Source organism: Hippocampus guttulatus, chromosome 21, assembly GCF_054856545.1.
Source record: "Hippocampus guttulatus isolate MCC_2025c chromosome 21, RoL_Hgut_1.0, whole genome shotgun sequence".
Lineage (NCBI taxonomy): Eukaryota > Metazoa > Chordata > Actinopteri > Syngnathiformes > Syngnathidae > Hippocampus > Hippocampus guttulatus.
The window spans coordinates 12,753,005-12,776,977 of record NC_141281.1 but is presented as its reverse complement, the minus strand read 5'-3'; the positions used below and the strand labels follow the sequence as shown (position 1 = coordinate 12,776,977).

At 49.4% G+C, this 23,973-nt stretch overlaps 3 protein-coding genes across 7 annotated transcripts; 1 reads left to right on the top strand and 2 right to left on the bottom strand.

Annotated features, from left to right (window-relative positions):
• Positions 1-298: 298 nt before the first annotated feature.
• Positions 299-3,796, bottom strand: eci2 (enoyl-CoA delta isomerase 2). 3 transcript variants are annotated; one of them, XM_086101674.1, is made up of 11 exons: positions 3,322-3,792; positions 2,664-2,725; positions 2,477-2,580; positions 2,307-2,405; positions 1,959-2,153; positions 1,740-1,809; positions 1,554-1,656; positions 1,332-1,452; positions 1,163-1,252; positions 955-1,098; positions 299-687 (listed from the first exon to the last, which is right to left on the bottom strand). In XM_086101674.1, the coding sequence occupies exons 1-11, from the start codon at positions 3,360-3,362 to the stop codon at positions 532-534; spliced, it is 1,185 nt and encodes a 394-aa protein (XP_085957800.1). In that variant the 5' UTR covers positions 3,363-3,792; the 3' UTR covers positions 299-531. The 3 variants fall into 3 exon arrangements, with proteins under 3 accessions (XP_085957800.1, XP_085957799.1, XP_085957801.1); XM_086101673.1 differs by having other exon boundaries at positions 2,664-3,793; XM_086101675.1 differs by lacking the exon at positions 955-1,098 and having other exon boundaries at positions 2,664-3,796.
• Positions 3,797-3,882: 86 nt separating this feature from the next.
• On the top strand, positions 3,883-9,284 carry LOC147187234 (regulator of MON1-CCZ1 complex-like). Of its 3 annotated transcripts, XM_086101660.1 has the most exons (21): positions 3,883-4,080; positions 4,250-4,326; positions 4,406-4,490; positions 4,631-4,687; positions 4,768-4,854; positions 4,922-5,062; positions 5,155-5,258; positions 5,342-5,431; positions 5,499-5,604; positions 5,672-5,780; positions 5,864-5,908; positions 5,973-6,026; positions 6,097-6,225; positions 6,302-6,408; positions 6,472-6,591; positions 6,828-6,905; positions 6,987-7,091; positions 7,232-7,300; positions 7,379-7,466; positions 7,549-7,686; positions 9,111-9,284. In XM_086101660.1, exons 1-21 carry the CDS (start codon positions 3,982-3,984, stop codon positions 9,188-9,190), a joined length of 1,968 nt encoding a protein of 655 aa, XP_085957786.1. In that variant the 5' UTR covers positions 3,883-3,981; the 3' UTR covers positions 9,191-9,284. The 3 variants fall into 3 exon arrangements, with proteins under 3 accessions (XP_085957786.1, XP_085957785.1, XP_085957787.1); XM_086101659.1 differs by having other exon boundaries at positions 5,499-5,780; XM_086101661.1 differs by having other exon boundaries at positions 3,920-4,080; positions 4,182-4,326; positions 5,499-5,780.
• Positions 9,285-10,216: 932 nt separating this feature from the next.
• Positions 10,217-23,861, bottom strand: rsu1 (Ras suppressor protein 1). The gene is made up of 9 exons (XM_086101677.1): positions 23,636-23,861; positions 23,405-23,515; positions 20,396-20,446; positions 19,337-19,457; positions 17,111-17,229; positions 16,634-16,716; positions 11,710-11,824; positions 11,213-11,345; positions 10,217-10,756 (listed from the first exon to the last, which is right to left on the bottom strand). Exons 2-9 carry the CDS (start codon positions 23,511-23,513, stop codon positions 10,654-10,656), a joined length of 834 nt encoding a protein of 277 aa, XP_085957803.1. The 5' UTR covers positions 23,514-23,515; positions 23,636-23,861; the 3' UTR covers positions 10,217-10,653.
• Positions 23,862-23,973: the final 112 nt, after the last annotated feature.

Genomic DNA, 23,973 nt, shown 5'->3' with positions numbered 1-23,973 from the left:
ACGATCACCGTTGTGTCTTGAAACGACGAGGCACACACGCGCGTTTTCTATTGTGTATTCGACCGTCGAGTTCCGCCATTAACCTCGTAGGGAAGAGCTTAGCGTTCCGGTAACATTTTCACGCATGCGCAGTAGACGGCAATACAAAGCACGGGAAGTCAATGCGTCCGAACAACGTACAAATCTATGATGGTTAATACACCACGATCACAATCACAAATAAATGACAAGATGATAATTGCTAACGAATCTCAACAATAGCTCCCGCTAACAACACCAAGTGATTAGACATGTCAAAGAAAGGAGACGTGTTTATTGATCATTTGAACAACTTTTTTCCCCCCCCTGTAGACAAATGGACACACAGGATAGAGTTGAGTGCCACGCACGCGTGCAAATCCGGTCAGGCACTTGATCCTTCACGTTGGCCGAAATGTCTGCTGCCAATCAATGGCATCGACGACCGGCGCACGGCGGCACGCCGCCGCGGAGACACTCCTGGCGGCGGGTCCCGACGCTTGCCGTCACAGCTCAAAGCTTCGCTTTGGCCTGAAAGAAGCTCGTGACGGCGTTGAAGCACTCATCCGACATCCATCGCTCTATCAGACAGTCCACCTCGGCGTCATTGACGGCGTGGAGGCGCTCTTTCTCCACCGAGCGGATCAGTTGCTTGGACAGCGCCAGAGACTAAGGGAACACACACACACCCGACGACGTTACGAGCTCACGCCTCCCGCTGGGGGCGGGAGAGGTACAGTTTGCTTTTTCAACCGGAGCGATGAGCCAGACATCTTTTTCTCGGCTCCTTTTTCTTGGGCCCGGCGTCTTAAGCTTCGCCGTCGCCCCGGGCCGGGCCATCGTTAACGTCAAGCCCCGCAAAGCGATGCGTATCGTCTAAAATGGTCTTTTTGCGGTGATGTTGATCCCCCTCTGCCGCGAACTGTGCGCATTTACATTTGGAGGTAGCTTGGCGTAGTTCTTCAGTCGGCTCCAAACTTCCGCGTGGAAGCTGCTGTCGGGGAAGACTTGCGTGACCAGGCCCAGCTGGCATGCCTGGAAGGCCGTGAGCTTCTTGTTGAACAGCAGCATCTCGTTGGCCTGCACGTGCGCCGCTGTCAATCGCAAGCGTGCGCGCGCGCGCGCGGTTCTCGCGCGGGTGTACCTTGCCGAGGCCCATGATGCGAGGGAACGTGTATGACGAGCAGCCTTCCGGACTCTGGCCCAGTTGGCTGAAGGGCGTGTGGAAAGTAGCCTAAATATGACAAATGATTTCACGACTTTGATTTGGAATAAACGCAAATCACGAGTTTGCCGCGGGCGCGGGCGCATACGCTCTCCGTTGCGTAGACCAAGTCGAACATTCCCATGACGGTGACGGAGATTCCCACGGCCGGTCCGTTCACCACCGCCGCCAGCGGCTTGGGGAAGTCGATGAAGGCTTTCACGTACCTCCTGTCCACAAGGGGGCGGCAATGAGCGACAATCTTACTACTCTCCATCCCGGCACCGCTCGCTCGATGGATGGGCGAGCGAGCGAGCGAGCGAGCCCTCACCTGAGCAGCTCCCCGCCGGCTTTGGCCATCTGCTCCACACCTCCCTCGGGGATCTCGGTGAAGTTGCTCAGATCGTTGCCGCTGCAGTAAAAATCCCCGGCGCCTGGCAAAGCACCCGAACAGACGCGACGCGTGTGCTTCCGCTGAGAAGGGAGGCGTGCGTGTGTGCGTGCGCGTGCGCGTTACCGGTAAAGACGGTGACGACCGAGTGGTCGCGGGCTGCGTGCTGCAGAGCTTCAATGATCTCCTCGTACATCTGAAACATACGCAACATGTCAGCTCCATGTCAACTCTTTTATCTCCAACTCGCAGAAGCGCCCGGGAACAAAGTTAGGCCATTTAGTTATCGAACAAGGAGGGGGGGCGACGACGACGATGACGTTTGAGAGGATGGGTCGGCGTCACCTGGGTGGTGATGGCGTTCTTCTTGGCGGGGCGGTTGAGCACGATGGTGGTGATGTCATCCTGCGCGCTGACCAACAGGGAGTCGTACGTGCGGCCGCCGGCGGAGGACGACCGGGCGGGCGCTCGGGCGGCGGCTCCGCCTTCTGCCGCCGCCAGGGAGCCGATCAGATCGCAGTACCGCTGCCGGGCCTCCTCCTATCAATCACATTTTAGATCTTGGGGACATTTGCCATGAAAAACAAACAAAAATGGTCACGATGTGCACTTTGTCGAATGCCGCGCGAGGCGCGTCACGGAACACGCCATGACGTGCCCGAAAAAAGGCCAAAGGCCAGAAAGTGCCCGGACCTGTGTCATGGATCCCAGAGACTTCCACGAGTCCCACTTGGCCTTGTTGATGAAGTCCAACATCCCGGGTTTGGGGGTGTCACATGGACCGTGCGTGGCCTGTCATTTGAGCCACAAAGAAGCCCGTCCTGTTCGTGAAAGCCGAAAAGAAAGCTGAACGAGATGTTGACCTGTTTGAAGAGGGCGTAGATCTTCAGCTTGACGTCATTCCCGGGATCTTCCTTCAACGAGGAAAGTTTGTTCTTGGCCTCCTCAAAGCGCTCCTGGGTCACACCTGAACGCAACCACACTCACGTCGGCATCGGTGGCGAAGGTGACCCGCGCCGCGGCACGGAGGAGCTCAAAAGGGCGCCTCACCCCTCGCCCAAGTCTTGCCGGTGTGGAAGCTCACGGTGGGAACGCCGGACAATCGCCACAACCTGATCGCCACACGCAACCACAACACGTCAACAACAACACAACGCGCCGACATCTCAACTCCAAAGGCCAGTGAGACGGATCACTTCCGGTGACTCTCTTGACTTTTGTTTGCGTTCTATCACATCGCGGTGCCTCTCGCTCTCGTCTTACTCCCTGACATTTGCCGACGTATCCCTTCGCTAGCTTCCCAGGATGCATCGCGTGACGTCCTCACTCACTCCATCCATCCATAATCTGATCGGGATCTCCTCCGGAGGGTCGCAGGCGCGCGGGAGCCTACGCCAGCCGACTTCGGGCAGCGGGCGGGGTAGACCCCGAACGGGTTGCCAGCCAAGCGCAGAAAAATCGCACAGAAAAACAACCATTCGCGCTCGCTATCACACCGAGGGACAGTTTCGAGCGCTCCCTCGACCACCGCGCCCCGACGTCCTCGCTCCTCTGCCCAAAAGTGCCACTCGACTAGACGGGGTTCCTTTCTCGTCTTTCTTTGAAACGCATCAGTTGACCTTTCGCTCCTGCGGCCTTTCTCTTGACGTTAACGAACACCAACTTCGCCCTCGGCGGGGATTTCCGCAGAAGTGAAAGAAAAACTCACCGACTCGTTAACGTGAAGCGTGTCAGAGCCATCAAAGTCATTTCGAGAGAGGTTGGGAGGAGAACAAGAAGGCAGGACCAAAAGCCGAAAGATGGCCGCAGGGCAAACAAGGTTGACGCGGTGACGGCAGGAAATCAAACACTTCCGGGTCTCGTCCGCTTTTTTTTCTTTCTACGTATTTTCAGATGTATTTCATTGACAGAATACAAGACAATAAACTGGACTCGTGAATTCTGTTTTGATAAGGAGACCGTGGTCTCGTAAGCTTCTTGAACAAACAAACAAAAAAAAACATTTCACTGAATATGTAAATGTCTTTTCGAATGAATATGTCAAGTTGATTCGCTCCGAGTGACGATTTCACACAAAAAGAAGAGCAATCCGAAATGCTCCTCAGCCCTCAGTTTCCATCGCGGCTTATCTTCTCCGTCGTTGCCGCTTGTCCTCATCGCGTCGACAGCCGGTCCCAATGAATGGCTCGTCGTGCTTCCTACTTTCAATTTTCATTTGAAGAGCGAACGGATTTTTTTATTGTGAAACTGCGTACCGGAAGTCGTTGAACCGACAGCCAACGACATTTCCGCCCGTCTTGTTTTGGTGGCCGTAAAAGTAGAGGGAGGGAAAAAAAAACCCAAAAGATCGATCTGATGTTTTAAGACAATGAGCGACGAGCACTACTTGGAGCTTTGCGACAACCTGGTCCACTTTGAAAACGCTTCGAGCGTCAACAATGTTTTCTTCGACGAAGCCAACAAACAGGTCCGCTTCCGCGAGCTTCGACTGAGAGTCAGCTGACTAGTGGCGGCAACGGAGCCGCAAAAAAATAAAATAATACATTTTAAAAAAACGCCATCCAACAGCATATCTTGCGGGTATCCGATGCGTTTGTCCGTACAAGAAGCTGATGATGGTCTGGTGCCGCCTTCAGGTGTTCGCGGTGCGTTCCGGGGGCGCCACGGGGGTGGTCGTCAAAGGACCGGACGACAAGAGTTCCGTCGCCTTCAGGCAAGTCGCGGGCGCCCCACAATCGTTCGTCATCCTTATTTTTAGGAGAGCTTGGGCTCAACGTTTGTGTCGTGTGCAGAATGGAGGACAAAGGAGAAGTCAAGTGCATCAAATTCTCCATTGGCAACAAAATTCTTGCCGTGCAGAGAACGTCAAAGTCCGTGGTGAGTCCCCCTTCCCCGCACAAACTGTTTGTAGGTGCTCGACAGTCTGTGACAATCGCCGAGTCGCAAACCGAGTGCAGAAACGTGTTTGTTTCCTTTGTGTGTGGGGGACGACGGCAACAAAACGGCCCGTCTTTCAGGACTTCATCAACTTCATCCCCGACTACCCGCACACGGAGTTCACGCACGAGTGCAAGGTGAGCCGCTCGCACAAAAGCCACCGATCCCGGCCCGGCCCGTCGTCCGAGTGACGCGTGCTTGCGCGGCGCGTCTTCAGATGAAGAACGCCGACCTTCTGGGCTTCTGCTGGACCACCTGGAACGAGATCGTCTTCGTCAGCGACCAGGGCATCGAGTTCTACCAGGTAGCGCCTCGGCCACCTCCGCGCTCCTTCGGGAGCCGAGCCCCGCCCACACGCGTCTCCCGTTCAGGTGTTTCCCGACAAGCGCGCTCTCAAATTGCTCAAGAGTCACAGCCTCAACGTCAACTGGTACCAATACTGCCCCGAGACCGCCGTCATGCTGCTGTCCACCACCGTGCAGGCCAACGTCCTGCAGCCCTTCGCCTTCCGGGTCAGGCCTCGCGAGCGCGCGCGTCGTCGTCGCGCCGGCTTGCTCGCCGCCGCATCTGAACTCCGCTCGCGTGCGCCCCCCCATCGCGTCAGGGCGGGAGCGTCTCCAAGATGTCCAAATTTGAGATCGAGCTGCCCGTCGTCCCCAAACCGGCCAAACTCAGCCTATCCGAGAGGGACGTCGCCATGGCGACCATGTAAGTCGCTCCGACGCGGATACGGCCGCGCGTCCGACCTCGGTTCAAGGACCGCAGCGCGCGCGCGTGTGTGTGTGTTTCAGTTACGGTCAGTTGTACGTGATGCACCTGAAGCATCACTCCAGGAGCGCCAACAGTCCCGGCGCCGAGGTGGTGCTCTACCACTTGCCCAGGTACAAACGCAAAAAAACACCCGCGCGCATCTCTTCGAGTGCCACACGTGTCAACGCGCCTGCGCAGGGAGGGCGCGTGTAAGAAGACCCACGTGCTGAAATTGAACACCGCCGGCAAATTTGCTCTCAACATCGTCGACAACCTGGTGGTGGTCCATCATCAGAGCTCTCAGGTGCGTCCGCGCCCGCGCCCGCGCGGGATCACGCGCCAAAGCCGCGTGACGCGCGTGCCCGTTTCAGACCTCGCTGATGTTCGACATCAAGTTGAAGGAGTCGGACGGCGCCGTCAGCACGCATCGGCCCGTGCTTCCCGCTCGCTCCATACAGCCGTGCCGCATCCCGCACGCAGGCACGCACGCACGCACGCAGGCACGCACGCACGCCTCGATAACGAGGATGTCATTCATGAAAACGTTCCGCTGTTGTTTGAAGGTCCGGCCGTGGTTCCCTCGCAACTTCCCGTCCCGTGTCAACTGTGTATCCTTCCATCGTACGGGCGCGTTTATTCGTACGTTTGTTGTCCGACTTGACCGTCGCGCAGACTCGTCTTCCTGGGGCGTCTTCCAGCCCGACATCATCATCAGCGCCAGCGAAGGTCCGTCGACGCGCACCCTCACGCGCGCACGCGCGCAGACCGATTGACGGATGAATGGATCGATCGACAGGTTACCTGTGGCATCTTCGCGTCAAGTTAAGTCCGACGGTCGACATGCTCCAGGACAAAAGCAAATTGATGGACTTCCTGTTACGACGCGACGACTGCAAGACGGTCATCCTGTCCGTGTGCTCGCAGCGTACGTCCGCAATTAGCGCACCGGCGCGGCGACGGGGTCGCCGCGCCGGTGCGCTAATTGCTAACGTAACGCGTAGTGGTGGACGGCGAGCGGCGAGCGAGTCTTCCCGTGGTGGCGAGCGTCTTCGACAAACTCAATCGGGTGTACAAGGACTTCCTGGAGGCGGAGCAAAGCTACAGCGCGGTGAGCGAGCGAGCGGCGTCGTCCGAAAGGGAGGAGCCGGATGACACGCGTGTGCGTTGGCAGGCCGCGGAGGCGGGGCCGGCGCGAGGCGGAGTTTCTCACAAGCGACCGATCAGAAGCCAGGCGGTCATCGACCAGTCGGACATGTACGCGCACGTCTTGTCGGCGTTCGCCGAGAGGAAGGTACAAACGGAAACGCGTCCTTTCGCTCGATTGGGATTTGGCCGTACCGTACGTCGACGTGGCTTTTTGATTGATGAGGGAGGCGGTTCCTACATTATGTTGAAGCGACATCAGCCGGAGGAACGAATCCGAACTTTTCCCCGCGGGTATTTTGCCACCGCATTTCCCGAATTTGCGCGGAGGCCGTCAAAGTCCGACGGTAGCGGCGAAACGAAAGCTGCGGTCTTGTCGCGCAGGGCGCCTCCCACAAGTCCACCATCGCCGTGCTGATGGAGTACATTCGCTCGCTCAACCACTTCCAGATCGGCGTGCAGGTCAGCTCGGGTCCCGCGACGGGCCGCCGCCCACCCCCGTCCCGGCCGCGCGCCGACTGACTTTGCCCGCCGTCCTTTCAGCACTACTTGTACGAGCTGGTGATCAAGACGCTGGTGCAGCACAACCTCTTCTACGTCTTGCATCAGTTCCTGCAGTACCACGTCCTCACCGACTCCAAGCCGCTTGTGAGTCACGCTAACGCCGGCTCGCCCCGCCTCCGCCGTTTGGGAAATGGGCCGCGGCGTCCTTTCACGCGGACCCCAGCGGCGCCGCGTCATCGCATCTCAAGCCGAGGCGCCCCTCACGCTCGTCGACCTCTTTTCAGGCCTGTTTGCTCCTGTCCCTGGAGAGCACCTACCCCCCCGCCCATCAGCTGTCCCTGGACATGTTGAAGGTACTCCTCCGCCGCATCTTTGTCCTTCCACTCGACCGTCCTCCGACACGCTTCCTTCGGCCCCCCCCCCCCTCGCAGCGCCTGTCGACGGCCAACGACGAGATCGTGGAGGTTCTGCTGTCCAAGCAGCAGGTTCTGGGCGCGCTCCGATTCATCCGCAGCGTCGGTAACGTCACGTCGCCGCGCAAAAACGAAGGCCGGAGCTAGCGCCGCGTTTGTCCTCATGACGCGGCGTGTGCCTCGCGCAGGCGCCTACGACAACACGTCCGCCCGCAAGTTTCTGGACGCGGCTCGACAGACGGGAGACGACATGTTGTTCTTCACCATCTTCAGGTCCTTCCAGCAGAGGAACCAGCGCCTCAGGGGGAACCCGGCGTTCAACCCGGGTCAGCGCGCCCGCCCGTACGCTTCTTAGCCTCAGTGAGCTTCCGGCGGTATTTCGGGCCGACGAGGGACGGACCGGGCCCCGCGCGGCTCGGCCCCAAATGCCGGCGGAAGCGGCGGATCGCGGCCTGACGGATCTTGCGCCCGTCTCCGCTTACTGCGCCACCGTTGTTGGAAATGAGAAAAGAAGCCCGCGGTACACCACCGCTCAACCAAAATGCCACCGACACATTTTTGTACAAGCGGAACCTTGATTTCAGATTCTTTCCCGCAATGAGATAGCGACATTTTGTTCTGTTGAGCCTTTAAGATCGGCTTTCTAAAACGGCAAGTCATTTTCAACCTCGTGGGTTGGCCGACCCGCTCGATCACAATTCGTCAACGCGCACGGGAAATAACCCCGAGCGCCACTTAGTGGACCAATTCCAAATGGCCCCCCCACTCGGACGAGCGGGGGGGCGCCCGCCCGACATCGACGTGCGAGGTCTACGCTAGCCTCGCGGTGAGCCAGTGGCGATGAGTGCTCGCCTCGCGCTCATCCCCGTTCCGCAAACTTGACAGTCCGAACGGGTGCGGCGTACCGCAGCCGGGATCAAAGACTCGCAAAGCTTTCCATTCCATTCTCAAACCAGGCCGGCCGTAGCAAAAACCTCATTTCGATCCCATACCCGTCAACTTTTCGGAGCGCCGACCTGTATAAACGACCCAAAAAAATCCTTATAAAGAGCAAAAAATCCTTATAACGTACCAAGGCATTTTATATGTCAAAATAACGACAGAAAAAAACCCACGAAATTGTCAATGATATTTATTGTAGATCTCCATAATACAATGTCTGCTTAATGTCTAATCATCATTCTACTTCGTGGCATTACCGTGTTCAGAGTTGTATTCCTGCGTTACTTTTTTCACCGACTCCAAATCATTTGGAGTTGGTGAAAAAAAACCCCCGGAAATTTTCAGAATCCGTATGATTTGTGCCATGTACGTAAGATTCACCACAAAATCCGTATGAACTATGGCTAAACCGTATGAGTTGACAGGTATGCGATCCCGTTAGCGAGCTTTTTTACCGGCGTTCACTTGAGCGGAGCACAGCCCGGACCAGCTTGGACACTTCCCGAGCTCGTCGACGTCGTTTTCGGGGCGTCTTTAGTACCGGGAGGCGGCTCGAGTCGTCGGAGTGTCGGTCGCGTGGGCCAATGAGCCGCTTTTTCAGCGGCCGCCCAGCGGGTTTCCGAAAACGGTGCTCGGCCATTGAATGGCTCCGAACCGAAGTGAAGGCATCACGGGTTGTCCGGTCCGAGCGTAAAGGTAGGCTCTTTGTGCCCCCGGACGCCACAGCCAGACCAGCAAAGACATGTCGGGGCCACGCCGTTTGGCAAGCAAGCTGAATCGCCTCGTGTCGTGTCGTGTTTGTCCACAGGCGAGCACTGCGAGGAGCACGTGCTTCACTTCACGCACTTGTTTGGTGAGCAGGCACTGATGAGAGCGGCCACCACCTGACCGCCATCAGCGCGACGTCCGGCCAGCTCGCGCCCTTTCCCGCGTGTGCGCGCATGCGCGGCCAACGTGAAATAAAGCATCCATGTCAACAAGCCCTTCGCATGAGTGACCGCAATCTGCTTTCCGTTCCAACGCGGGGTCCGCAAAAAAAAACAAACAAAACGTGGACAGCGAGAGGCGTTTTCAAACGTTATTTTTGTACTTTCATTGACGACTTTGTCCACTTGTTGAGTGTGCGTTCACAGTCAAGTGCTGGTGTGATTGATTGATTGACAGTCGACATGAACTCAAGAAATCATCAACATTTTCATCTCGGGAAGCAAAACAAAAACAGTTAGAGAAGAACCCCGAGCGCAACATCATCTTTTATTTATGACGCGTGTGCGTGTGTGTGTGTACAGAAATCATCAAGCTCATTTGATTAAACATGCAAAAACAAAACACTATCCTAAAAGTCACCCAGAAGAAGCGAAAAAATCAAATAATAATAATAATGTTCATGTTCACAGTTTAACAGAAAGAACAAAAGATTTGATGATTAAAGCTTTTTTTCCCCTCTCTCTCTCCTCTTGGATAATTCTATTGCTCGTTTAGCTAAACTATGCTGACGGGGAAGTTGGAGAGTCCCTTTGACTTGGGGGGGAAAAAAATCAGAAAACGGCGGCCACGCGTTGCCAATGTGAAACTCAAGAGTAGCGTCGGCCGCCGTGACGTGGACAAAGTCACTGCATTGACTTGCCCGGTCAGGCCGGCACCCAAGATAGCTCGCGACGTCCGGCCCGAGGCCCTTGGCGTGAGCCGCACTCAAGAGATGAAAACCCGCGCTGGCCGTGTCCAAATACAAGCAGCGCTACTCGAGTCCGTGTACTCTACCGTAGTAGTACTGCTGTCAAGGCTGGTAGAAGAGAGACGCCGGTCTGTTGGGGAAATAAAGTTGAGCTGCATATCCGGCGAGAGTGGGAAAGAATCCCACGACCAAGCTTCAACAATGAATGCTGTTAAAAGGAAAGGTGAGGAACACATTGGTAAACATGCCAGTCCCCATTTATTTTGTATTCCGTTTTTATTTACGTTTTACACATTTCAACTTATTAACTTGGTTTCCTCAATTATATTGTAAAAGTCCTGCCATAAAAGCATTTATTTCAAATAACAGTATACCGTTAGAAAGCTTATTTCACAAGGAGAAAGTTCAAAAAATGTGAACTGACAACAGGCAAATGCATGATAAAAACAAACAAACCTTTACAGCGCTGATCCACTAAATAAGAAATAGATCAGCTGAATTTAGGTTTTGTAGAGCCATCTTGCAAAGTCGAATAATGGCATATATATATGAATATATATATAAATATGAATAAAAAATCAAAAATAAACATTGTTTTGAAATAAAGCTACCGAAAGGCACATGCGGTGAGTCTGGCTTGTTATTATAACAACAACATTCCTGTCCGGTGCTGTTTTTATTTGTTTTTGGCTGCCGGTGGTTTGCGGCTGATCTTCTTGCTCTTGTCGTTGCTCTTCTTCGGAGGTTCTGGGTTGGCCTGCATGTGTCTGCCATAGAGACTGAGAAGAGTAAAATAAAGATGCTGTTGAATAAATGTATATATATATATATATGTGTGTGTGTATAAATGTATTTTTCTTTTTTAATATACGTATTCAACTACTGTGGTGTATCCGGCCATCCATCAAGTGTGAAATTAAACAACAGGCTAAACATTTATCTAGAAATACAGGATCTGTCTTTCTGTTGGCGAAACATTCTGAAATCTCGTAACATCCGCGCGGTTTCTCTGCCGTGACGTGACACGGCGACAGCAGGTTGCGCAAAAATCCGGCGGCGTCAAGTATAAGGCGCTTCGCAGTACATTTCAGGTGTGCCTTATAGTGCGGAATATCCGGTAGATATTTTTAGCGCGGTAGTGAAAATTTACGGCAAATGATTCAAAACAAAAGATCGGTTATATAAAATACAGGGATCATATACACGTGTTTGTGTAACGGTGTGCTTATACATACTATTTGTAGGTCTCGGAGCGAACATATTCGAAAACATGCGAGACTCCCAATTGGAACTGGTCTGAAATGGGCGTGACCCAGGGATTGTTCTCCGCTTTGAAGACCTGCTTCGGACCGGTCAGATCCAGATTACCTTCAGATACATCAAAATACATTTGTTAAGACTTGCTTTGTCATACACTTTTGCACGTTTTATGAGAGGCGGTTTCTCAAAAGTGGCAACAAATTCGCAGTCTCGTCTTAAAACAGCGGAGCGGCACAGGGCTATGTTTACCGCTTTGCTGACTGAATACTGTAGATTGGTCATCTTCAAATAGTTGATTGGCCGCAGCCACGGTGAATGTATAAAAAAAAAATGCTAAAAAAATCAAGTCCCGGTTATACTTTATCCTCGCTTCTCGGTGCCCGACCGACCCTACCTATGATTTGTATCGTCATTTTTGCTAAATGGCATTGTCTTGAGTAGAAGACTCGTCAGATCAGAGTCCGGTCATTACCAAGTTCCGGAGGTAGTACAGTCAGTCGATTGCCCTGGATGTGAAGCTCCTTGAGTTGGACCAACTCCCCAATATCCTTTGGCAGGGAGATGAGATCATTGTCCCGCAGGCTCAACTGGGAACGGGGGAAAGGTGGATTCGGTCAATTTCCGATTCAAAATCGTGACATACGCAACATACTCGGAATAGTACCGCACGCTCGAGCTGGCCTTGCGTCAAATGTTCAGACGGGTGCGAGTGACATAACGGTGCCCGGACAATATGCCCGCCCCTCACTGTCAAACGGTCGCGTGCCGGTATGAGTATTTTTTTAAACTTTTTTAAAAGCCCAACATATAAAATCCCCCTCCGTGAGCCGTCACCTTATCGTAGTCGAGGGCTTTGTGTGTTCCAACCATCCTCCGACCTAAGTTGTCTGTGGCTCCGTGCCCTCGGCGGGGTCACCCTTGACAAACGGGTCAGAGGCGAGGAACCGGACGAGGCACGGCTCAATCGATTAACAACATGCGGCTAAATCCTCCGGAAGGTACGGCGGCGTTAACTCAATACTACTCGCGAGTTGTCCCCGGTGAGAGGCGCCGAGCAGGTGCGGACATACTTGTCGCCTAGCGGTCCCTGTGCCTGTGCATTGGGGTTCAACACGGTGGACTAGAGGGTGAGGCCATAGAGGGGAAACCAATCGGATGACCGCATCACCGCTCAAGCGCAGACAACGGCGCTAAGCCCTAAGCGAGTCCCTCGGCAGTGGCGGGAAAATATTGCCTCTTGTTACGGGAAAAAAAAAAAAAGTTCACCAAAGGTAAAAATACAGTGTGGGCTGCAAGTCGCAGATCCGAGTTTCCCGAAAGTAACATACTTATAACTGCTCCGCCATCGGCTATTACCGAGCATCGGCTTGGCGTGTCTTTCATCGATTGCTGCCGGGATATCGGATCTACGTTCATCCGAACCATTTATCGCACCGAGTGAGAATAAATATGAAAGATTATAAAATATTGGATTGATCTCGATTTGATTCTATTCGAGCTGTTCTAATATCGCGTTATTTTCCAACGTTAAAAAAAAAAAATGCTTATATGAACAATACCCGATTATTAAAATGAGCTTTTTTTCACATTTTCGGCGAGTGGTGTGCCGTGGGATTTTTTTCAATGAAAGAAATGTGCCTTGGCTCGAGAAAGATTGAAAAACACCGCCTTAAGGAATTCAAGAGGAAAGATAATGATGGTTATATAAGAGCGGCTGCTTGTCGGTCTCATATGCCGTGATTTACATTTGATCCGATGAGTCAAATAAATCATCGCAACTCCCGTCGGCGGTTAGCCGACGAGCCAAGCCATCGTTTGTGGCAGCCTTTAAATATCATAAAACGATATTGAACGTAAAATTGGTAAGCGACGAGCTGCAACTCGCTTTGCAATCAGAAATGCCCTTTTTGTTTTAAAAGATCATTTGATATGACATTTATGATTTATGAGAACAATTTTAACTGGTCGCTACATTAAATCACGGGATTTATGTAAATCGCAGTCAAAGTAGTTAGCGCCGATTGGCGGCTCATTAAGCGTAGTTTTACAAACCCACAAATTGCCAGACTGTTCAATGGCGCCACTCAATAAACAAAAGTTCCACAGCATTGATTTTGCCATTAACTTCAGGGGTGGCGACGGCGAGTGATGAGAAAAGCGGAAAGGGGCGCGGCCACTTACAAACACGCCGAAGATGAAGTGTATTCAATTTACACACTATTTGAAAGTGAAATTGTGGTTTGCAGTGAAATGAAAGCACAATTTCATGCAAAAAAGGACAGAAAAATGAAATTGTGGACTAACAATCGGCAAATTTAATATAACTAACTCCCTTTTTTTCTCCAAAGTTTTCTCACCGTCTTCAGTCACAATTTACACACCGTTTACAAGTCAGTTGATCAGTTTCAATTCAACAACTTCCTTCTTTTGGCGGCCGGCCGTGTCAATCTTTGAACGGTTTTCCTCTTCAGTTCCCGTCGGTGAGATTTTCTGGCTGCCGTGTCCTTGCCTTTCAAGCAATCTGCGGCCTTGACACTCGAGACGGCCGCGGATGCTTCTCCGCGCGTTTCTTCTCGTCGGCTGCAGCTTGGGCCCGGTCTTCTTCCCGCATCTTGGCAGCCCCTCTCATATCCACACGCAGATTTCCGTCAACCGGTGTGCGCAGAACATCGCTTTTCTTGAAGTGTCGCAGGGCAGTTGTACTTCTCGCCTTCAACGCATACTTAACTGACCGGATGGCGTTGAAGGTTTTGGTGTCCGTTCTCGTGCGCTTGCGATCCACGACATCCCCCATCAAATTGAATGAGCCTTCCGACCATTTGACCGCGGAAGCATGTCGGCACGGTCGGGACCATCTCGGAGAGAGCGGGATACTCGTCGGATCCCTTGACCGCAGTCCGCCACTTGTCAACGCACATCGGGTTCGGATCAGGTAAGGAGCCGTCCGCTCGATACCTGCGAACCTCCGAGGAGATCTGCGATGCTTCTTCCTCTGTCAGGAAACTCTTGCAAGCATTCCTCAGGTTCTTCAGCTAGTTAGACGGTGACCCCCGGCGCATGGATCCGCAGCCAAAAGCGATCTCAGGAAGAGGTTATCCGGAGGAAGTCTTTTTTGTAGATGTTGCGCACACTCGATGTACGCGTCGGATGCCTTGTCCGGAAAGGTCTTGACAGTTGCAGAGTCTCTCTCCTTTTGCAGCATTTCTCCTGCCGCAAGGCCAAGAAACACGTCTTTGGGAGCTAACGATCGCTCCTCGCCTTTATCAATCTCGAAGGTCTTCACTTGTTCGGATGACAATTTTGCCAGAAATTGAGGCTCGGCGAAGCGCGCAAGAAAGCTTTTCATGAGTTCTTCTTGTTTGTCATGAAGGCTGTGTATTCGGGGGCACTTACTCTGGAAGAGCAGAACATAGTCTTTCGGGAGTCCGAAAGGAACTGATCAAATCCGTCATTTTGGACTCGACAATGATCTTTTCCGCTATCCTCCGTTTCCTACTTGGGCCGTCTCGCGTCATATTCTTCGTTTGACGTTGTCCCCCAAATTTCCTTCGCTCTTTCTTTGCCACCCGAAGAGACACTCAAAATCGGCACGATGGGACTCTTGCGCGAGGCACGATCTTCAAGGCGCACGAACCCATAGTGCACGACCCTAAACGCATCCGTCGTGACCACGTTTGGGGCGGTCACATCATAACAGGAGAGCCATCTGCGAGAGGGAAACCTCAAGGGAGCGGTGAAGGGAATTGAACTCATTTCACAAATCTCTCTCAAGAGTAGTTTCGGATGGGCAGACCGTTTGACGTCGTCGCGAAGATCCGTTTGCTAAACTCTCAACCCGGCCATCGAACGGTTCACAAAACCTCCGACAAGCATCGCGGACACGATGGCAGGAATCTCCATTGACGTCCAGAAGCCGAAGAGCCTTTTGCTTCCTAATCTTCACTTCCAATCCATTATTGGCGCCTCTCGTCACAGAACGGGAATCCGAGAGCAAGGGATACAAGGTTTTCCCGAAAGGTATATTGTTGTCATATTAAAGAGTGATATATAGACAGGGTTGATGACAAGAATTAATCACAACGAATGAAGTCAATGTTTAGTAAGATATTAGTTTGGGACAATGGGACAAAGGGTGATTTGTTCATATTTTTCCAGTGAGCTATGAAGCAAGACCATAACCAAATGTAACTTGAAATCGCCAAGATTTTCTACACAAGTTAGAAGTTAGTGCAGGCAGGCAACAAATTGGAAAGCGTCTACACCTGACACAGTCAACATACTACATTCAAATATTACCATCATACTCACTTTGTGTTCCCGAAACATGCAGTTCATCATTTTGATGAGATCATGCATTCAAATGCAGGAAAAACATCAACGTTTTAACAACATTCCTTAGCTCTCAGATCATACAATTTATGATGCATAACCGCGCTCTATTATCCGTGACAAAACGTGAATCATCAGTATGAATATAAAACGCAAATAAAAACAAAGAAATGTTATCATGCCGTTGCCACAAACGCATACCAAATAAAATTGCAAGTATCATCCTCGTACAGTATATTTGAGTAAAAAAGTACATACCTCGGAGTGGACCCGTGTATCGGCAAGGGGCGCGAGCGGAGCGGATTCGTTGCTCGGTTCAGCCAAAGTACCCCAGCGCGTAGCGTCTTTCGTTGTAGCCGCTGACAAGGTTTGTTTGGAAAATGCCGATCCCAAAGAATAATTGCTCCGTCGGATGGCGATTTTGTCGGCGCGTTTTTTCACTTTTGTTGCGTGATCCGTCGGCGCCACGCATCCGCGGGAGCCACAGTTAATGAAGTCACCACAATACAAACAATAAGCTTTGCCCGCTACGTCCGGTTTCTTCAAAAATTGTCCCGAGAGCTTCTGTGACTTTGTCGAACTTGGAAGCAATTTTCATCTTGACGGCGACTTCTCTTTCACGCCGGTCCCATCGGAATTTATTCTTGACATTTGAGTCGATTTCTAGGATTGAAGACTCCCGATCTTTCGTCAAAAATCTCATAATTCCGCTCAAAACGATCCCAGAACAATGAATTTGCGAGACGAACGGGCAAAAAAATACGTTACGTGCATTTTGATTGGTCCAATCGCTTGTAGTTAACCGATCGCCGGGCCGTACGCGATCGAGCCAAGACTTCCGCAGCAAATAATGCTTGCGGTGGTCCGATTAGTTGAAGCTTTCGAACACGTCCGATGGCGGGGCCGTTTACAATCGGAAGATGGAAAGACTGATCGGGAGAGCTGGTGAAAACTCGACGGTAAGGTACCTGACCCGCCCTAAAATTTTCTCAACGGATTTAGACGATTCACAAAAATAATCAATTCAAGAAATAAAACGGCGGAAAATCGCCATCCCCGTGACTTACTATTTGCAGCTTGGTCATCTTTCCAATGTCGGCCGGCAGGACTTCAAAGTCGTTGTCGCTCAGATATAGCGCGCGAAGAGTTGCTGCAAATACAAGCATCACCGTTAATTGTCAAGTACAACTTTATTGAAGTGAGGGGGCTTGCCAAAATTACAGCGGGAGGTCTTAAAATAAAATCCAATGAAAAACAAAATTCTACGGTTTATTTCAAGTTAACTTGAATGTATGTTTATTTCCAGGAAAGCCATGATTATTGTATCAAAATAACCATATCGAAATATCCTATCAAAATCGCCTTTAAAGTATCAAAGTGCATCGTCCAAATAATAATAATAATTGCCATATGTACCTTTGTGTCAAATTGTTGGCCCTTACATGGATACATATCGCATTGGTCCAAAAACATATCATTGCACCTCCAAAAAATACGGGGTCTCCTCATGACATACGTTTGCGTTTGCGTGTGTATTCACTCACTGAGATAGAAGAAGTTTCCAGGCAGCGAATTTTGACTCAGGTTATTGTAGGTGAGGTCCAACACTTCAAGTGCAGGCAAAGAACCGAACCCTCTGGGTAAGTTGTAAAGGCGGTTCATTCTGTGCACAAAATTCAAACTTTTTTTTTTTCACCAACAGAGAGTAATGGACACCGACCGTGCTCAATTTTATTCCCATTTTCCTGTTCGAACACAAGAAATAAGAACAGGTGAGGCACCAACAAGGCAAGCCTCTCCCCATGGCGCACTATATCAATAGGCTGCACTGGCACGTGACTATTACAGGCTTTTTTTTTTTTCCTCGAGTCCCATCACCCAATGCGTTGCTTTGAGGTTTAGGCGTTAATAATTAGATGTTCATATTATTTGAACTCAACTCAACCGTATTGAAAGAGCACTACAAAACAAAAACTGACCGGGAAATCAGGCTATTGTAGTGACTGCTATGTACATAATTCACCACCAACTGCAAACGCGTGAATGCAATGTTTCATACGCTTGTCAGAGAGTTCACGATCATTTGGTAGTCTGCTTGTTTCTATGGAAACTGACTTTCGGCGGGTCTCGTGTTGCGCGGGAAGTTTTTTGGTGTGCTAAAAAAAAAAAAAAACGACACACTCTCTCGGAGTGCGAACGTGTGAAATTGTCGCTTTCTCTGAGTTTCTACAATTTCCACAGTATTGTAGTATACATGGGTACAGAGAAAATAAATCAATAAAAATGAAGGTTGATTTTGGGTGGGGAGGGCACATTATACACGGCTGTGTATGATGTGGATTTTACAATACCAATGGATGGACTGCTGAAGTTTGCGGTAAAATTTTTCGCGTGTACCTTACTGGGTCTATTCCATTGAAAGGGTGCGCTCAAGACTGAATATCCAGAGTCGGCAAACGACTGGAATTCATTTCCGAGACGATTTGTCTGAATTTCCATAATTTTAACCTTTTGTCAAGAACATGACCGTAGGACACCGTTACCATGTCGTTGGATTTTTTTTTTTTTTAAATCTGCAAACCATTCAATGACATGAAATAATCATGACTCTAGAACAGAGGTGGGCAAACTACGGCCCGTTGGTCTTTTTAATCTGGCCCGCCGAAGGTCGGTACACAATTAAGGTTCGAGGTGAATGCGTTGATTTCATTTGGACTTGTAATGACACGCATTTCAACACCGGATGGCGCAGTTACTTCAAGTTGCAGAGCACAGGGAGGGAGGGGGAGACGAAGAAAAGAGGAAAAGCGTCATGACCGAGGAAGGGAAAGGGATATGTATCCGATTAAACGAAGCGGGTTACAAATTACGAAAGATTCAGGAGACGCTTGGAGTCAGACTCAAATCTACGAGACTTTGAAAAACGAGGAAGCGATTCTCGCTCAGTCCGACGTTGGCAATTTCCCTGCTCAGAGTGAATTGCTTGCGGCTCGAGTAAATGAACGTTTCCTGGAATAGTTTGACCCTTATCGTGTTCAAAACCTTCCGCAAACTGGACCGCTAATAAGAGAGGAGGCGAGTTCCATGGCGCTAACTATGAGCATCGAAGACTTCGAAGCGTCTCGCGGCTGGCTTCAAAAGTTCGTTGCGTGACATCGGCTGAGCAATGCTGTCACGTGTGGTGATCGAGGCAGCGAGTGAGAGGAAAAAAAAAGGTCCACCGGGTCTCTTACTCGTCACATTTTGTAGCAAATAGTCCTAACTTTGTAATATTTTGTGTATTTTTTATATACCTGTACTGTATGCTACAGTTTTTGGGCAATCTATTGTTGCACCCGTTGCTTGTGTTGTCACACACGTATGTCGTCAACAGACATGGACGTTCATGCAGGACATATACGGTTCCATAGTTGTTTCGCTGTTCTCATTAAAAATAGTATGTCCCTCGTTCTGTTGACGTTTGGTACGGACCGTCAACATATGCAGTTTTTTATATGGACCGTATCTTGTGCTGACCCAGCCCGTCTGTCAAATTTTAGAAATCAATGTGGCCCCCCAAGCCAAAAAGTTTGCCCACCCCTGCTCTAGAACAATAGAATCGGAATTCGCTTGGATGAAATGATTGCATCAACCAAATGATGATGAGAATGTCGTCACATAAAATGACAAAATCATTTTTTAAATCATTAGGAATCTGGCGCAAATGAGGCAGGGACATATTCAATAAAAAGAACAACTATTGTTGTATGAAACATGCACGTGGAATGTACCCAAGATTAAGGTGCTTCAATTTCTGAAGACTGCTAATTTGAGTTGGTAGCTCTTCAATTTGGTTGTTGAACATGTTGAGAACCTCCAGATTTTTCAGCTCCGAGATGTTCGGAGGCACCGCTGGAAAATATGAGAAAGGCAAATGAACATTCGAGGTCACAGACATGTCCTTCATTCTAAAACCCGTTCAAGGAGAAGGTCAATTCTAAATATCATATCATAAATGTCAATATTTTGAATCTGGTACAGTACATTATGTTGAGCGGACAGAGCACCGACACAAATAAAATTTGCGTCCACGGGCTGTCACTTACATAGCGCCGAACAGAGTTTTCCTCATTGACTTACTGACGACCCAGCACCGGGGGCGACTGGCGCGATCTTGCTCAAAGACACTTTGACACGGTCGGGGATCGAACCCCCAACCTCTCGCTTTTGAGTCAATCGCTCCACCGCCGAGCCGTGCCGCCCCACCCCAAATAAATGACAAATACATTTCACGCCCATAATACCGTATTTTCCAGATTATAAATCGCGCCTAAATATGAGTCGCACTAGCCATAAAACGCCGACACATATCTATCCATTTAATCGATCTACACGCATAGACACATACGACGGAGGTCTTAGCCAATGGGATGCCAGGAAGAGGGAGTAGCCGATGGCAGAGAAGCTAGACGTATGTTGCGTTCAGGAAACCCGGGAGCTGCGAGCAGCAGCCGATACTGTATTTTTACCTTCCGTATCTTGAAATTTCTTTCGTAACTAGAGGAAATATTTTTCCGTTGAGGCGTTTCGTAACTTGAAAATTTCACATGAAGAGACGTTCGTAAGTAGAGGTACCGCTGTATTTAATTGGGACACAAATCAAATTCCACGGACTCCGACACGACGAGGTGCATATTATACACGGGATTTTCTGGTATATCCAGTAAGCAATAAAAAGATTAAAACAAAACAAAACAACAACAACACTGAGCATTGGTAAAATGTACGATGCATTAAAAAAATACATTTACACTGCATTAAACAAATCAAATATTTTATACATGGCTTACCTGTCAGCTTGTTGTGACTCAGGACCAGTTGAGTGATGTTGGACAAAGTGACTAAAAAGAAAAGGAATATACAATTAATCAAAATGATGCACACCGCACGGGAAGTACCTCAAATTTGACAAAGTCGCAGCAATTCAATTTTGGCAGGTTTAAAATCCTTAGTTTTGAGGAAAATTTTGCCCAACCTTTTTTGACCGAGGATAGACTTTTCAAGCCAACCGACCTTCCGCGATCGACCGTTACTGCGCGCGCGCACGCCATGATTAGCGACAGCCACAATGGCCCTGAACATGAACGAAACAGAACTATGAAAAAGAGTGGAGTGATCCCTCGCTATATCACACTTCCTTTGACTGCATTCTCTACAGCGTCACTTTCTGATCAGTGTCTCTGCTGTCTTTGATTGTTTGCCTGCCTCTCTCTGGCATACCTTCATCTGTTGTGTTTGCTACATGCACGGTTTACTGATATTTTAACATGGATGTTAGATCTCAAATGCACCAGGTCACACAAAGAAAATAAAAATGATTTGATGGTTTCAATACAACGTAATACGTAAGGAACACATCAACACTTTATTCGTACCATCTAGTTCTGAAATTACTCAAAACATGCGTTGCGTGAATTATGGGCAGGGCCTGAGAAGACTCAAAATCAATCATCCTTTCATCGGCAAGGTTTTCCGAATTCATCCGTCCATTATCGAAACCACTTATGCTCATATCATTTTTTTTTCAGCCCATGTAACACAGCATCAACTGGAAATTTGTAGTTCGAACTTTGCCATGGTCGCAGATTGCTCAGTGATGGAAGTGAATCTTGTCTGGTTGAGAGGGAAGAAATTTCATCTGGGCTGTACAGAGCACATTTGACAATCATCGAGAAGTGATGAAAACATTACAGTGTTGACAGTTTATAGTATTACATTCTTGCATCCATCCATCCATTTTCCGAACCGCTTCATCCTCACTAGGGTCGCGGGGGGGGGGGGGGGCGGAGCCTATCCCAGCCTTCTTCGGGCAGTAGGCGGAGGACACTCTGAACCGGTCGCCAGGCAATCGCAGGGCACACAGAGACGAACAACCATGCGCGCCCACACTCACACCTAGGGACAATTTAGTGTGTCCAATTAGCCTGCCGTGCATGTTTTTGGAACGTGGGAGGAAACCGGAGCAACCGGAGAAAACCCACGCAGGCCCGGGGAGAACATGCAAACTCCACACAGAGAGGCCAGACGGAGCTGGAATTGAACCCTCTGCACTGGTACTGGAAACATGCTTTTGTCCAGTTTTTATTTAAAAACGTGTGCATGCATATATGTGTGCAATATGCATTGCTGAAAGGTCAGTCAGAGATAAGTCAATAATTGTTTGAGTGATTTATTCTATTCTATTTGAAGCATTAATATTTAAAATATTTACAGTTAAAAAAAAAAAGTCCTGTGTGCAGTCTTGCTGCAATGCGCCGGACAGAATTAGAAAATTAAGATAAATTGTTCAGGAAGGAAGCCGGAAAGGAAGTAAATAAAAGGCATTCTGTCACAACAGATATTGTATGCGTTATATCCATCCATTTTCCAAACTGCTTTATCCTCACTAGGGGCGCGGGGGGTGCCGGAGCTTATGCCAGCTGTCTTCGGGCAGTAGGCGGGCGACACCCTGAACTGGTCGCCAGCCAATTGCGGAGTGCACAAAGACGAACAACCATCCGCACTCACACCCAGGGACAATTTAGAGTGTGCCGGAATCGAAAACTTGCACCTCTGCAGTGAGGTCGACGTGTTAAACACTGGACCATCGGGTCACCTATAATCTATCATATATTTAATATATGCATTAGTTAATTAACTGAACCATTTGCTGTTATCCAAACAAATGTACTATTATTTTACATAATTGTTGATGTTTGGAACTCAATGCATAATTGTGTTTATTAACAGTGATTTCTTTCATCAAAATTAACATGTTTTGTGTGTGTGTATATATATATATATATATATGAGGCCCAGATATACCACACCAGACAAGACCCAAGGTGTAGGTTGTGCAAAGAGGCACCTGAAACGATCCAACACATAAGTGCAGGGTGTAAGATGCTGGCAGGGAAAGCCTACATGGAACACCATAACCAGGTGGCCGGCATAGTCTACCGAAACATCTGTGCGGAGTATGGACTGGAAACCCCAAGGTCAAAATGGCAAACACCTCCGAAGGTGGTGGAGAATGACAGAGCGAAGATCCCGTGGGACTTCCAGATGCAGACTGACAAGATGGTAATGGCGACCCAACCGGATATCGTGATCATAGATAAAGGGCAGAGGAAAGCCGTTGTCGTGGATGTAGCGGTCCCAAGTGATGGAAACATCAGAAAGAAGGAACGCGAGAAACTGGAGAAATACCAAGGGCTCAGAGAGGAGCCGGAGAGAGCCTGGAGGGTAAAGGTGACAGTCGTGCCTGTGGTGGTCGGAGCACTCGGGGCAGTGACCCCCAAACTAGATGAGCGGTTGCAACAGATCCCGGGAACAACATCGGACATCTCGGTCCAGAAATGTGCGGTGCTGGGAACAGCAAGGATACTGCGCAGAACCCTCAAGCTTCCTGGACCCGAGGTGGATGAGGGACGGACACCACCCGAGGGGGGGCGAGGATTTTTTAAAAATATGTGTATGTATATATATATATACACACACACACACACACACACATATCAATAATCTATGAGGTGCAATATATTTAATTACTAACGTCCTGTTTATTATTATTGACAAATATTGTAGCACTATTTCAGTGTTTAAACTACATATTCGAGCAACGCTTATAATAATATTAAAAGTACTTATTAGGGGGGAAAAAATCATCTTTACTTATTTAAAACCTTTTCGTTCCAGCCTCGTATTTTTTTTCAGCCTAAATTTCAGGGGCGTAATGGGTACAGAGAAACAGTACAGTATTTTCCTCTGGATTCTTTCACTGTACGACGAGCTTGCAAAGTAAACTCATGCATTCTTACAGAGTCCGGGAATATCCAGCATGTTCGAAATGCCTCTGTCACACATTTCAACGTCTGGAAGGTTCTTCTCCCGACTCTCATCCACTATTTTCTTCAATGACTTGGACATTTCTGATGATGAAAAGGAGAAAGGCTGATTAACGCTCGCCGTGGCTCACACTCGGGGAAAAAAAGAACAACGACAACAAATATGACCAAGGTAACACAATGTCTAAGAAATACAAAACTTACCGTTGATAAATATGGACTTGAAAATATATTTTAATCGCTTCAATCACTTCCTACGCCTTTCTTGAGGTCCAAACTCACCATACCAAAAAAGGATATGGCGTTCGACAATCGTTCTTCTTCCAATACCGTTTTGGCACTCCCAATGGGGGGACAGAGCGTAATGCTGCCCTCTACAGGCAAGACCAAATGCAACAGAATAACCTCATGCTGTGTTTTTTCCGAGCATCAAGGGTTCTCCTGCCATTCAAAGATGGCACAAAACAGCTGAATAAAAACACATTTGTACAAAGACCGGACGCATCGTTGTGATAGGCGCCAGCGCAAAAACATTTTGTGCC

Coding starts and splice junctions, on each gene's coding strand:
- eci2 (XM_086101673.1), bottom strand. CDS start 2,778: ATGTCGGCGCGTTGTGTTGTTGTTGACGTGTTGTGGTTGCGTGTGGCG. Junction 2,406..2,476: donor TCTACGCCCTCTTCAAACAG/GTCAACATCTCG, acceptor CTCAAATGACAG/GCCACGCACGGTCCATGTGA. Junction 1,453..1,553: donor GCCGGCGGGGAGCTGCTCAG/GTGAGGGCTCGC, acceptor CCTTGTGGACAG/GAGGTACGTGAAAGCCTTCA.
- LOC147187234 (XM_086101659.1), top strand. CDS start 3,982: ATGAGCGACGAGCACTACTTGGAGCTTTGCGACAACCTGGTCCACTTT. Junction 4,327..4,405: donor AAGAGTTCCGTCGCCTTCAG/GCAAGTCGCGGG, acceptor TGTCGTGTGCAG/AATGGAGGACAAAGGAGAAG. Junction 7,467..7,548: donor CCGATTCATCCGCAGCGTCG/GTAACGTCACGT, acceptor TGCCTCGCGCAG/GCGCCTACGACAACACGTCC.
- rsu1 (XM_086101677.1), bottom strand. CDS start 23,513: ATGTCCAAGTCATTGAAGAAAATAGTGGATGAGAGTCGGGAGAAGAAC. Junction 11,346..11,709: donor TGTACTACCTCCGGAACTTG/GTAATGACCGGA, acceptor ATGTATCTGAAG/GTAATCTGGATCTGACCGGT. Junction 10,757..11,212: donor CGCTCCGAGACCTACAAATA/GTATGTATAAGC, acceptor TACTCTTCTCAG/TCTCTATGGCAGACACATGC.